At 39.3% G+C, this 13,438-nt stretch overlaps 1 protein-coding gene across 5 annotated transcripts in view; it reads left to right on the top strand.

Annotated features, from left to right (window-relative positions):
- MPP7 (membrane palmitoylated protein 7) overlaps window positions 1-13,438 on the top strand; it is a 277,391-nt gene that overhangs the window by 55,975 nt on the left and 207,978 nt on the right. For 4 of the 5 annotated variants that reach the window (XM_007092740.3, XM_042991295.1, XM_042991298.1 and 1 more), the window contains exon 2: window positions 12,568-12,725. In XM_007092740.3, coding sequence (XP_007092802.1) covers window positions 12,689-12,725 — 37 coding nt within the window. In that variant the 5' untranslated portion in view covers window positions 12,568-12,688. Of the gene's footprint in view, window positions 1-9,747; window positions 9,856-12,567; window positions 12,726-13,438 lie in introns of those variants that run through there. The other variant, XM_042991297.1, reaches the window with a different exon arrangement.

Genomic DNA, 13,438 nt, shown 5'->3' with positions numbered 1-13,438 from the left:
TTTTCTTCTTTCTCAGTATTGTTTTGGGTTTTCAGAGTTCTCTGAGATCCCATGTGAATTTGAGGGTAGTTTTTCTATTTCTGCAAAAATGTCATTAGGATTTTTTTGGTAAGGATTGTAATGGATGTGTAGATTGTTCAGGTAGATGGACATTTTAACACTTAAGTTTTCCAATCAGTGAACACAGATGTCTTTCTGTTTATTTGCATCTTCTTTAATTTCTTTCAGCAGTTTTTCAATCTTACAGGTCTTTCAACCTTTCTGGTTGAATTTATTCCTGAGTATCTCATTCTTTTTGATGCTATTATGAATGTGATTATTTTCTTAATTTTCTTTTTGGGTTGCTTGTGGTTTGTGTTTGAAAAGTCAGTTGATGTGTGTGTGTGTGTGTGTGTGTGTGTGTGTGTGTGTGTGTGTGTTGATTTTTGTATCCTGCAACTTTGCTGAATTTGTTTAGTACTAATAATTTGTGTCTGTGTGTGGAATCTTTTGGGGTTTCTGCATATAAGATCACATAATGTCATCTGTGAACCGAGATAATTTTCCTTCTTCCTTCCTAATCATTATGCTGCCTTTTATTTATTTATTTTTCTTGCCAAATTGCAAAGCGATTATGGCGTCTAGTGCTGTGTTGAATAGAAGTAGCATGAGTGGGCATCAGTACTTTGTTCATCTTAGAGGAAAAGCTTTCAGTCTTGTACAATTGGGTACGATGTTAGCTGTGAACTTTTTATATATGGCCTTTATTATGTTGGCCCACTGGTTATTTAAGTGTGTTGCTTAATTTCCACATATTTGTGGATTTTTATTTTTCCTTCTGTTTTTGATTTCTGCTTTCATTCCATTGAGGTCAGAAAAGATACTTGGTATGAGTTCAGACTTCTTAAATTTGTAAGACTTGTTTTGTGGTCTAACATGTGGTCTGTCCTGGAAAATGTTCCATGTGTACTTGAGAAAAATGTGTATTTTGTTGTTGAAGAGAGTGTTCTGTATAGGATTTTTAGGTGCTTTTGGTCTACAGTATTGTTCAAGTCCTCTCTTCCCTCATTGATTTTCTGTCTGGTTGTTCTTTCTATTGAAAGAATGACATTGAAGTCTGTTACTGTTGATGTCTCTTTCACCTGTCAGTTCTGTCACTGTTTGCTTCATATATTTAGGAGTTGTGCTCTCAGGGGTATTTATAACTGCCATAGTTTCTTGGTGAATTGACCTTTTTATTATTATATACTGTCTGACTGTATTTCATTACAGTTTTTGACTTAGTCTATTTGTCTTTTAGTATGGCCACCCTGCTGTCTTTTGGTTAGTATTTGCTTGGGATATCTTTTTCTCATCTTTTCACTTTCAACCTGTGAGTGTCCTTAGATCTAAAGTGAGTCTCTAGTAGACAGTATATGGTTGGTCTTGTTTTTTTAGTCCATTCAGTCGTTCTGCTATTATGTCTTTTGATTAGAGAGTTTAGTCCATTTACATTTAAAGTGATTACTGATAAAAGAGGGTTTATATGCCCATTTTCTTGTTTTCTCTGTGTCTTATAACTCTTTTGTCCCTCTTTTCCTTTATTACTACCTTTTCTTTATGTTTTAATGGGTTTTTCTTTTATAGTCACTTTGATTCCCTTTTCATTGGCTTTTGTGTATATTCTATAGATATTTTCTTTGTGGTTTTATGGGAATTACATAAAAAATCTTTGGGTTTTAACAATCTATTTTATTTTTTTTTAAGTTCTATTTATTTAAATAATCTCTCCACCTAATGTGGAGATGACCCTGAGATCAAGAGTTCCATGCTCTTCCAACTGAGTCAGTCAGCTGGAGAAAAAAAAAAAAGACACTAAACAACAACACAAAACCATATGAAAATATAAAGCTCTCTGGTAGTATCTGGGCAAATATAGAATCCTATGGTATTGTAATGTTGGCGCATAAATCACTTTCAATTCTTTTGTAGAATTTAAAAGGCAAAAGCATTAAAGTATAAACCTATGTTAAAAGACACACAAAATAGAAAGATGCAATTTGTGACCTCAGTAACATACAGTGGGGAAGGGGGACAGAAATGTAAAGGAGTAGAATTTTTGTATACAATTAAAGTTATCAGTTTAAAATAGATTGTTAAAGGTCTTTATATTGTTGTCAAGTTTCTCCTAAGGGAGCAAGGACCTGGGGTTTTCTATTCCACCATCTTGCTGATGTCAGTTCCTGTATACATTTGGTTTTTAACTCCTGTCATTGTTAGGGTATTTTACCTGTATTACCATTCCTGTACAGATAATTGAGACTGTGTTACTATTAGAGGCTTTATTGCTAAAGGGCTAGATTTTTGGTAATTTATAATTTGATGTTAAATGTAGCTCTTTAGTAAACATAGGTTTATTCTATTTTTGTGCATGTTAATTTAAATAGGAAGTGATACATAATTTTAATAAGGCTTGTTTGGTTGGCTGATTTATTTTTAGGCTTTTCATGTAATTTTGAAATTACTAGGAATTGTAGACAGCGCTGTGGTGACATTTAGTTAATAAGAAAGATTCAGTAGAGTCTGAATCATGTTCTTGAGCTTCTAACATATTCGATTATTTACTGTATAGAACAGAGAAGAACAATATCCTTAGCTGCCTTGCAAAATGTGACAGATTTCTGGAAATATCTGTGGCTATAAATAGGGTATGAAGTTTGTAGATGTGGTGTCACCCTAAGTGTTCAAAATCAATGGATTGAAGGCTGGGAATATTGTTTTCTGAACCGACTGGAGGTTTTGGGTGGTCAGTCCGAGAAGGCATGATCAGGGGACTAAAGAGCAAGCTAGAGAATGTGGACATGAAATGAATTTTCTTATTTATAAATAAACAGCATAACATAAAAACAAGGGTATTAAAGGAAAGGTTGTGGGAAGGAGGGAGCTAATATTTGAAAATCTAGTGTGTTTCTCATGCCTTAGATACATTGTTTCATATAGCTCCCCCCCCCAAAAAAAAGTTGAGTGAGTCAAAAATGGTATTTCTGTTTGACAGCTGAGAAAACTGAATGGGAGCGGTTAAATAAGAGAGTTAAGGGGCAGCGTTGTGTAGGGTGATGGGCAGTATGGACATTAGATCCATACATACTGACATTAGAATTCTTTCCAGCTGTGGGCTTAGGGCAAGTTGCTTAAAATTCAGTTTCCTCCTCTGTAAAATGATAATAGTGCTTACATTAGAGGATTATTGTAAGAATTAAATGAAATAGTACATGTTGAGTTTTTAATCTAATGTCTGGGAAGTTGTATGCACTTAATGTCACTATATATATACATATATATAGTTATACTTTATATATGCTTATATACAAACATATATGTAACTTAAATTGGTATTTTACTGGTTTCCCAAGATCTCATACCTTGTAAGCTGTGCATATAGTACATGGTAGAATCAAGAGACCGGTCTCTCACCAAAGCCTGTATTCTTTTTATTATAGGACCTTTAAAAGTTTGGTAGATTAGAGGAAATGAGAAATAGATGAAGTCGAAAGTGTTAATAAAGCTGTCATCCGTTGATTGGCTGCTGTCAGGTGTTTTACAGATGTCATTGCATTTAATCTCATTTCGTTAAATAGTCTGGCCAAGACCAGGAGTCAGTATGGCAGAGCAGGTCTGTCTCATTTCAAACTCTGTGCTCTCATTAGGTGGTGCTTTCCTCCCTATAAGTAAACTCATGGGGTTATTCTGACCTTGCAGGGAGAGGGAGTTCATGGAGAAATGGAACCAGTCACGTATAGAAGTACTTCTGAATAAGGTTCATTATGCAGTCTTTTATTTAATGTTTATTTTTGAGAGAGAGAGAGACAAAGTGTGAGTGGAGGAGGGGCAGGGAGAGAGGGAGACACAGAAACCGAAGCAGGTTCCAGGCTCCAAGCCATCAGCACAGCCCGATGTAGGGTTTGAAATCACAAAGTGTGAGATCACGACCTGAGCTGAAGTCGGATGCTTCACCAACTGAGCCACCCAGGTCCCCTGCTTCAGTTTTTAAGGACACATGATGGTATGGCTTCCTTCCTTAAAGGAATGTAGTCAGGTGATTTAAGCCTGAGAAAAACAGAAAATTATACTGATGTATCTTAATTATCGAAAACAACTACAAGATTGGTTTTTTTCCCATAGAGAAGACTTAAGAGAAAACAGGTGGAATGCTGGGATGGCTCTGGAATTGAGAATTGGTCAAGGAAAATAGGAAGTTATCATTCTCCCCTGCCCTGACCATTAGAGGAAAGTGCTAAAACACAGAAAAAAAAAAAAAGTGGGTCATTTATGGTTCATGGTATACTCTTGAAAACTATCCATGATTCTTTAGCGGTGGATGGTAGGGCATAAACATAATGAAAAAAAGCCGTCGTCCAAAAAAAAAAGCGTCCCATTGTGAGAGGTGGGGGATGTGCACAGCTCTAGAAATGCTGCCGGTTTTACTTGAGAAAGATCTGAGGGAAAACACTGGGCTTGTGATGCACTAATTTGCTGTAGATGGTTTGCAGAGTCTGGAAGGAGCTCATCGCTTGTGAGTGTCAGTTCATGCATTACACCTGTACTTCCGGTGGGGGGGAGGGGGCAGGAATTGAGTGTGACAGTGTGTGCCTTCTCTCCAAGACCCCTGACCAGGGTCAGCTCTGCCATGTGCTTAATGCCCCTTTTGGGCGAGCGGGGCCAGTGCTCCTTGTAGACTTTCCTGGTGGCCTTACAACCTGGTGTCTTGGCCTGGGGATTCTAAAGCAGCATTTCTCCTCTTTTCAGTCTAAAGTTTTACAGGATTCTTTCAGTGGGATTCTACTTTTTCTGTTGCTTAGGTATTTATGGAAAGGAAGTAATATGAAGCTTGTGTCATATAACAATGGAACCCTCTTGAGTTTGTAAAATGGAGGGTGTTTTTAATTTTTCATATTTTTTCCCTTTACCTGGAGCTAGAATTTTTTGTGTGTGTTTGATCATAAAAAACATATTTTTTTTAATGTAGAGCACCCTAACAGGTTGCCAGTTTTAAATGAGTCTTAATTTTCTATGTGTACGGACAGATTATAATATTCTTGGAATAGATGAAATTCAGATATGATTTTGTGTATGATTAGGAACGGTCTAGTTTGCAAATCTGTATCTGTTATTTTGCATGCATTTCTGCATTAAACAATGGAAGTGGTTTTAAAAAACTCATTTCCTTTGAATATTTAAATAATTACCAAAAAAAATGTTACTGGAAAGCATGCTAATTTTAGATCTTCAAGTCACTAGCAGATTAGGGTGTCATGATATAGAATAATGGTCAGCAAACTCAGCCCCTCTCTGTTTCTGGAAATAAAATACCACAGGAACAAAGTCATACCAAACTCATTTATGTGTTGTCTATGTTGAGACCAACACTATAGGGACCACAAAGGCTAAAATATTCACTGTCTGCCTTTTGCAGGAAATGTTTGCTTATCACTGGCATAGATTAGCAGTTCTCAACTTTTAGGGTCCGTGAACTTTTTACACTCTTTTTGAAAATTTGTTTTTATGTTTAGAGAGAGCATGAGCTGGAGAGAGGGGCAGACGGTGGAGAGAGGGGGAGAGAGAGAGAGAATCCCAAGCCGGCTTCACGCTCAGCACAGAGCCCAGTGTGGGGCTTGATCCCACGACCCTGGGATCATAACCTGAGCCAAAATGAAGAGTCAGACGCTCAACCAACCGAGCCACCTAGGCACCCCTGGACCTTTTTACACTCTTAAAAATTATTAAAGACTTCAAAGAATTTTATTTATGTGCATTATGTGCTGTTTACCATATTGGATATTAAATCTGAGTAAAAAATTATTTCAGTTCATTTAAAAATAAATATTAGGGGTGCCTGGCTGGCTCAGTCAGTAGAGCATGTGACTCTTGGTCTCAGGGTTGTGAGTTCAAGTCCCACATTGGGTGTAGAGATTACTTAAAATCTTAAAAAAAAATAGCAATATTAAACTTGTTATGTGTTAACATAATAACATTTTTATGAAAAATAACTTGCTTCCCAAAAGGGAAAACATTAGTAAGTTGGGAATTTCTCTGGTACCTGGATTAATAGACTATTATTTCCATACCTGTGTATTTCTTAATTTGTTGCTGTGTATTTTGGTTGAAAGATATGAAAAAAAAAATCACACAGATCTGCAGATGGAAAAGGGAGAGTATTTTAATAGCCTGTTCAGTGAATTGTGGAGATTCTATGGTACAACCCCAAAACTCATTGCCTGGTTGTTTATTAAAAGGAGTTTCAACGTGGAATCTGAAAATATATGAATAAGCTCATCATATTGGAACTTTTGAAATCCATTGCCCTGTCGCAGTTGCACTTTGAATGAATCTTCTATTCATGCATGAGTTTCTAATACCACGTATTGATATTTTCAAAACTACTCGTTCACAATCCACATGTAGACATGATTTAAAAAATCACATTTGTTGGGGTGCCTGGGTGGCTCAGTCGGTTAAGTATCCGACTTCAGGTCATGATCTCGTGGTCCGTGAGTTCCAGCCCCATGTCAGCCTCTGGGCTTACAGCTCAGAGCCTGGAGCCTGCTTTGGATTCTGTGTCTCCATCTCTCTCTGCCCCTCCCCGTTCATGCTCGCTCTCGCTTGCCGTGTCTCTCTCTCTCTCTCTCTCTCTCTCTCTCTCTCTCTCTCTCTCTCTCTCAAAAATAATAAACATGAAAAAAGATCACATTTGTCAATATCACCACTGATCTCAGAAGAGCCTTTGGGTATTGGGGAGCTACTGGAACTATGCAAAATGGGGGCTGGGTTGTAGCATGTTTGCATTTGTCAGTGAACTTGGTACCTTGCAAAGTGAGGACAGGACAGCCTATAGTGGAACCAAGTTTTATAAAATCCTATTTTGGGGGGTACCTGGGTGGTTCAGGAGGTTGAGTGTCGGACTCTTGATTTCCACCTCAGGTCATGATCCCGAGGTTGTGGGATCAAGCCCCATGTCAGACTCTGCAGTGAGCATGGAGCCTGCTTAAGATTCATTCTCTCTCAGGACACATGGATGGCTCAGTCAGTTAAGTGTCCGACTCTGGATTTCAGCTCTGGTCACAATTTCACAGTTTGTGAGATCGAGCCCCACAACAGGCTATGTGCTGATAGTGTGGAGCCTGCTTGGGATTCATTCTCTCCCTCTCCCTCTCCCTCTCCCTCTCCCTCTCCCTCTCCCTCTCCCTCTCCCTCTCCCTCTCCCTCTCCCTCTCCCTCTCCCTCTCCCTCTCCCTCTCCCTCTCCCTCTCCCTCTCCCTCTCCCTCTCCCTCTCCCTCTCCCCCTCCCCCTCCCCCTCCCCCTCCCCCTCCCCCTCCCCCTCCCCCTCCCCCTCCCCCTCCCCCTCCCCCTCCCCCTCCCCCTCCCCCTCCCCCTCCCCCTCCCCCTCCCTCCCTCTCTCCACCCCCCTCTCTGCCCCTCCCCTGCTCAAGTGCACTCTTGTCTCTGTCTCAAAATAAACATTAAAAAAATTAAATACACATTAAAATAAACACTAGATTCTCTCCCTCTGCCCCTCCCCTGTTCACGTACATGTGCATACTCTCTCTCAAATTAAGAAAAATTGTACTTTTATTGCTCGCAAGCTTATGTTTTATCATTAGCAACACACACCGTCAATTTTTCTTGAGTCCCAGACTCCCTTCATTCATTTGCCGGACAATATTTAGCAACTACTCGAGCCTGATCAAGGGGACTAGCTGAATAATTTGCCTTTCAGTTGTCCTTCCAAATGCAAATGGTTTCTCATGAAAAACACGGCTAGCATAGTTTACTAAAAAGCATCGCACAGGTGTTTTTCTTTGAGACAGACATGACTTCATTTTAAGTCAGCTTCGCTTTCTGCATACTTCTCATTTCGTCACAGAACGTTAAAAAGATGGATACTGAAGAGGCAATTATTTAGTGATTTAATTAAGAACTCTTTACTTTATTAAGAGCATTCTAGAATGAACCCCCCCCCCCCCCCGTCTTTGTTTTCTTCCTTTTTCACGAACGTGCTTGGCACTGAAGAGCACAAGGATGGGCAGTTTCAGTTCGGTGCCAGTGGAATTGCCCACCGTTCCTTTTCGCTGTCAGTGAAGATGGGCATGGAGCACAAAAGGCAAATGGCATCTCAGAATTGCTATGAAAATAATTTGACCTACTGAACATTTGGCCTCTGAGAGGGTCCTGGAGACCGCTGGGGGTCTGCAGACCACACGCGGAGAACAGTTGGTATGAACGGCATAAATACCATTTTACATAAACAGATCTATGCCACTAAGCTACACGTTGCCTCCTTTCTTAGTTCTAACTCAGGAGGTTTTGAATAATGTTAACAGATACCAGTTGGCTGCTTGTACTGGCCAATATAACTAGTAAATCTTTCAGATGGAGCGTCTAAAAAAAATCATCAATGTAAATTTTTTTTTTTTTTTTTTTTTTTTTAGAAGAAGTTTACTCTGTGCTATTTTATTGCTCTCTCAGATTTTGGAAGTGCAACTTGGAATATTTGTAACTGGTGAAGTTACTGGACGACTGGGTACAGTTGCAATCTCCAGCAATGGCAGCATATTACTATGATTAATTATTTACGATGACAGTTAATTAGAAGTTTTCATGTTCTTGAATAGTCCGCCCCATTGAGAGGAAATGTGTTTGGAAACTAGGTCCACTGCTTGATTTCTTGCTCATCTGCCTAAAAACTTCGCGGGTAAGTGTAGTATGGTGATTTATAGTAAGAAATGTGTATTTGGTTTTCACACAGAGCTCCTAAAAACCCTTGGAATTAAACCCAGGTGGTAAGAGTGATAAACGTATCTTGTCAGTGATGACACGCCCCTTTCAGACACACCTGAGATCATGGTAATGCTGTGACTTGTGCGAGGGAAGCTCCTGAGAATGGGGGCAGGTTGCCAGCTGACCAGCCTCGAGTAGGTTAGCGAGTTGGAACCCGGCAGTCCCACCTCTGGAGATGCGAGGAGGGCTAGGGGCCTGGCCGATTGAATCAACCATGCCTATAAAATGAAGTCTCCATAAAAACCCCGCCGGGAGTCGGTGCACCCTAAGAGGGAGAAGGCATGGAGGCTCCGTTCTCCTTCGCACACACCTTGCCCTTTGCGTCCCCTCCATCTGGCTGTTCCTGAGTTGTACCCTTTCATAATAAACCAGTGATCTAGTCAGTAAAGGTTTTTGAGTGGTGGCTCTCACAAATGAATAAAAACCAAGCAGGGGTTCACGGGAACTTCCGGTCTATAGTTCATCCATCGGAAGCACAGGTGGCGGCCTGAATTGGGATTGACGCTGGGGCATGGGGGGAGGGGTGCGAGTAGCGGCAGTCTTGTGGGACGGTGCCCTTAACCTGTGGGATCTGATGCTGTCTCCAGGTAGGTAGTGTCAGAATTGAATTAAACTGTAGGACGCTCAGCTCGTGTTGCAGAATTGCCTGATGTGTGGGAAACGACGCTTGGTGTCCGAAGTGACGTGTTATATAGAGAGGAAGAGGCATACAGGAGGAGTGTGTATTTCTCTAATAGTGTGTATATGAATATTAATGAAAATTTTTGCAGGTGACTATTTCGCTAGGTACAATTAAGACCATTCTTGCTTTACTGAAAACTCCAAAAAAGAAAAAAAAAAAAAAAAAAAGAAAGAAAGAAAACAAAAAAAAAACCTTTCAGCGACAAACACTTGCACTTCCACGGTCGACCATTAGGTGTCACGAGTGCTACGGGAGCCCTAAGGGTTACCCGGGGCCAGTAGAAATTGAACATTGTAAGCTCATAGACCTTCACGTATTTCACTGTTTCCACATGATCGATGCCAGAAGAACCTGATACTGTGTGATATATAGAAGCAAGGTACAACTGGAATAATGAAATTTCAAAAATAAGCCTTTTTAAAGGAGGGTTGTAATAGTTCTATTGGGTATTGTAAATGCTTCAGGTGCACTTGATACCGCTGTTAGGTTCCTGGCGTTTGGGTCTCTCTCTCTTTTATGGAAAGATGGATTGAACTTCAATTTAAGAATATTCGGTAATCCCTCTCAGGACATACTGTAACAGCTGGTATTTTTGTGTTGTAGTAAATCGATTCCATACAACAGTCAGTAATAATTATGACTGGGTTCTGACAAATTCCAAAGTATTTTCAATAAATTTAGCCAAAGAAAATAACATGATTACTAGAAAAATTGAGCTCAGTTTGAAAGTTAAACCCAGCAACTCTGCTTCATTCCACAAAATAGTAAGCATTTTACTGGTTGGGATTTTATCAAGCCATTTATTTTTTATTAATACACTTACATATGTTCTGAGAAGATAATTACTTTGTAGCGTATATTTCTTAGGTGATACGGCTTTGGAAAAATTTAACCGCAAGTGTTCATTATGAAATAAAAAATGCGAAATGCTAAGGCCTTTCATAAGTGGCCTTATATGTCCAGCAGCATCAACTCAGAAGGGTGTTTTGATGTGGGAATGTGAGGTTGTCTTAGTATCCTAGAATGTTTGCTATAAGCAGAAGATCACTTATTATACAGTGTTGGCGATTTATAAAAGTGAAGCATTGTAAGTTCTCTAAGGTGTGAGGAAAGTGGTAGTTTACAGGGTATAAACTGTGTATATATATTTCTATAGTTAAACAATCTGTACTATTGAAATTATGACTTATGGCATAAAGAGCTTAAGTTATCTACACACACATGTGATAGCTGTCTACCCACATACGTGTACATATTGCCTTAATGGGAGAAAGGTGTGTGCCTACACTTTCCAAACTTCAGCCGTTTCCTCCTTTTTTCCCAGCAAAACAGAGAAGTCTTATTGAATGCTTTCTTGAAATTATGGTCTGGTTTTTGTTTTTTTTTCTTTGAGTTCCAATTAACCAACACTTGTATGTAGCTGAATTTTAATCCTGATTGTTTAGAATCATTTATGAAAGCAAAAGCAGAGTTACGTTTTAAAATTATTGGGGAAAACAGCCTCATGGGTGGGTGTTAGTGACACTTAAGTCTTTTTCTCTTATTTTTAGCTTAGTGATTTATATTTTCATTTGGTATTGAAAATAACTGCTCTTACACTTTTAATTAATAGTCTTCTCTGTATGGATACGTCTGCATATTTTAACTTTGCCAGCCTTCGTAATACGAAACAAAATGCAGGCCGTTCCAACAGATAGTCTGGTTCAAGAGAGTCTGGTGAGTTTTTTCATACTAAAGTTCACTTTGATAATTAAATAGCTAATTTAGAAGGTCTTAATAGAATTTTACAGTTTGGAATTTTTCAAGTGAAGTTTGGCAAGTTCATTTTTCCTTACTCTGTAATATGAATCAGCAACTTAAAGGCTTTATGAATTGAAGTGAGCCAGTTTTTCGAGTGTTTACAATATCTGTTTTTCTTGTTAATATATGTTAAAATATGCTTTTAAATTACTGACTTTGCTTTATAGAGAACTGGGGAAAATGCACTAAAAAATGGACCTAAACGCATTGTGTGGGTCTTCTGATTTCTAAAAAGTGTAAATGTAGTGTATTTTTCCGTGATTAGGCAGCCGCGGTCTAAATTTAAACCACATGGCCTTCTCCCGGGTGTCAGGCCAACGTAAATTTTAATCTTGCTACTTTCTTTTATGTTTGCATTTTATAATCTTACTGCTTGAGCTAAACAACTCCAGTTATAACGGCCAGCGTTTCTTGTTTGCTTGTTATGTGCCAGATGCTGTGTTGCGAGCCTTAGCGTGTATAATTATCAAACAGTCCTGAAGTGCTGTTCTCTCCGTTTGTATGTAAGGAAATTAGGGCACAATAAGATTCAATAACTTGTCCAAGATCACAGACTCAGCTGAATGAAAGGTCAAGTCAAACTCTGGAGTCCTTGCTCTTTAGCTGCTATTCAATAGTGCTTTGCTAATTATTTCAGGATAAACCTTGGTGAAAACAGCTTTTGAAAAAAAATGGATATTTTTCAAAGGTGCATCAAAGCTTAGTTTTTACTAAAAGAATTTACTTTCATACGTTAGCTCCGATTGGTAGGTTTCGTTGAGATTACTAACACTTCTGTGAATCTCTAACATCGTCAATTCTAGTAGTTTTTCAGGGTGATTTCGCAGCTTTCAGGCAGAGAACTCTGCAGTTGTCTTATTAGGACGAGCTGTTGAAAAAATTACAATTACTTGTAAGTTGTTGACAGTCTATAGAGTCTCTGTTCTGCATTAGGAAGATAGCGTGGGATCGCAATAATAGAGGCAAAGGATTTTAGGATAGCATTGGCGTAAAAATCTTTAAGTTCTCAGTCTGTGCATTCAGCACTCCAACTGTGAAAATCTTTAAGGAAGCCTTGATACATGTATGAGGAACTTTAGCGGTTTTAATTAGAAACCTCCCATCAAGATAAAAAACTCCCGCACTTAATATTTACACGTAGCGGAGACGTGTAAACTTTGGAAGATCTGATCTTTCTGGTAAGTGTGTTGGAATAAGAATTTTGAGTTAGTTGCAGAATGTCGCAGTTTGGTAGTCTCCCCTATTATTATTATTATTATTTTTATTTTTAAAGCGTTTCTTCTCTTTTTAGAAACGGCCTGCACGATAAATCTTGGTCGACAGCGTGGCTGTTGGCCACGGACCTGGACTCCCCTGTGGCTTTCTAAGTGGAGAGCGTTTGGTGTGCGTTGTCCCAGCCTGCGGCTTGCATCATGCCGGCGTTGTCAACAGGATCCGGTAGTGACACAGGTATGTGGACCAAGAGGGGCGGTTTTCCTTCCGTCCTTGCATTTTCTTGTTCGCAGTGAAAAACAGCATTGCTTTCAGTAAGTGCGAACAGATCATGCCTGTTTTTCCGTAACCAGCAAGAGGGGCACAAAAGCAACTAGGATGCCTCCTTCCAAGGTAAACGTCGTCAGAGGACGTTGACTGAACACTGCTTTCTCCTGGTAGCGATGGCTTGTGCTGATGCTCTTATATGGTCTTCCCCTTTGTGATAATGCCATGCATTTAAATTTCTTTAAAAAAACAAGCGAATATTTTAAGCATGCAATAAAGTATGGCAAATCCCATGATACTCCTGGTACTCTTCACTCAGGTTTAATAACCTTCAGACCTGGCACTGTTTTCCTTTAAGAAATACAATATTGTCCCTACCCCATTCTTGCATTTTCTTTCTTCCTGTCACCGGAGGGGGTAGGGGGTGGGAACCAACTATCCTGAAGTTGATATGTCATTAAGGGATTCAGTTAAAACAAGCATATTTCACCTTACTATCCGTTGTAAGATTCAGTGCTACTTAGAATAAAGAGTTCCAAGAAAGAAAAAAACCACATGTATGTGTAAAGTCCTCTTCCTTCCGACCTGTTTCAGGAGGCGGGTGAAGGAGGTCAGTGCCCCTTTGAGGTCCTGTTCTGAGGTTCCCCGGAATCAGCACTCTTTGGTTTTAATTTAAAAAAGTT

The sequence above is a fragment of the Panthera tigris genome, chromosome B4 (genome assembly GCF_018350195.1).
Source record: "Panthera tigris isolate Pti1 chromosome B4, P.tigris_Pti1_mat1.1, whole genome shotgun sequence".
In the NCBI taxonomy this organism is placed as follows: Eukaryota; Metazoa; Chordata; class Mammalia; order Carnivora; family Felidae; genus Panthera; species Panthera tigris.
This window is presented reverse-complemented; position numbering and strand designations above follow the sequence as displayed.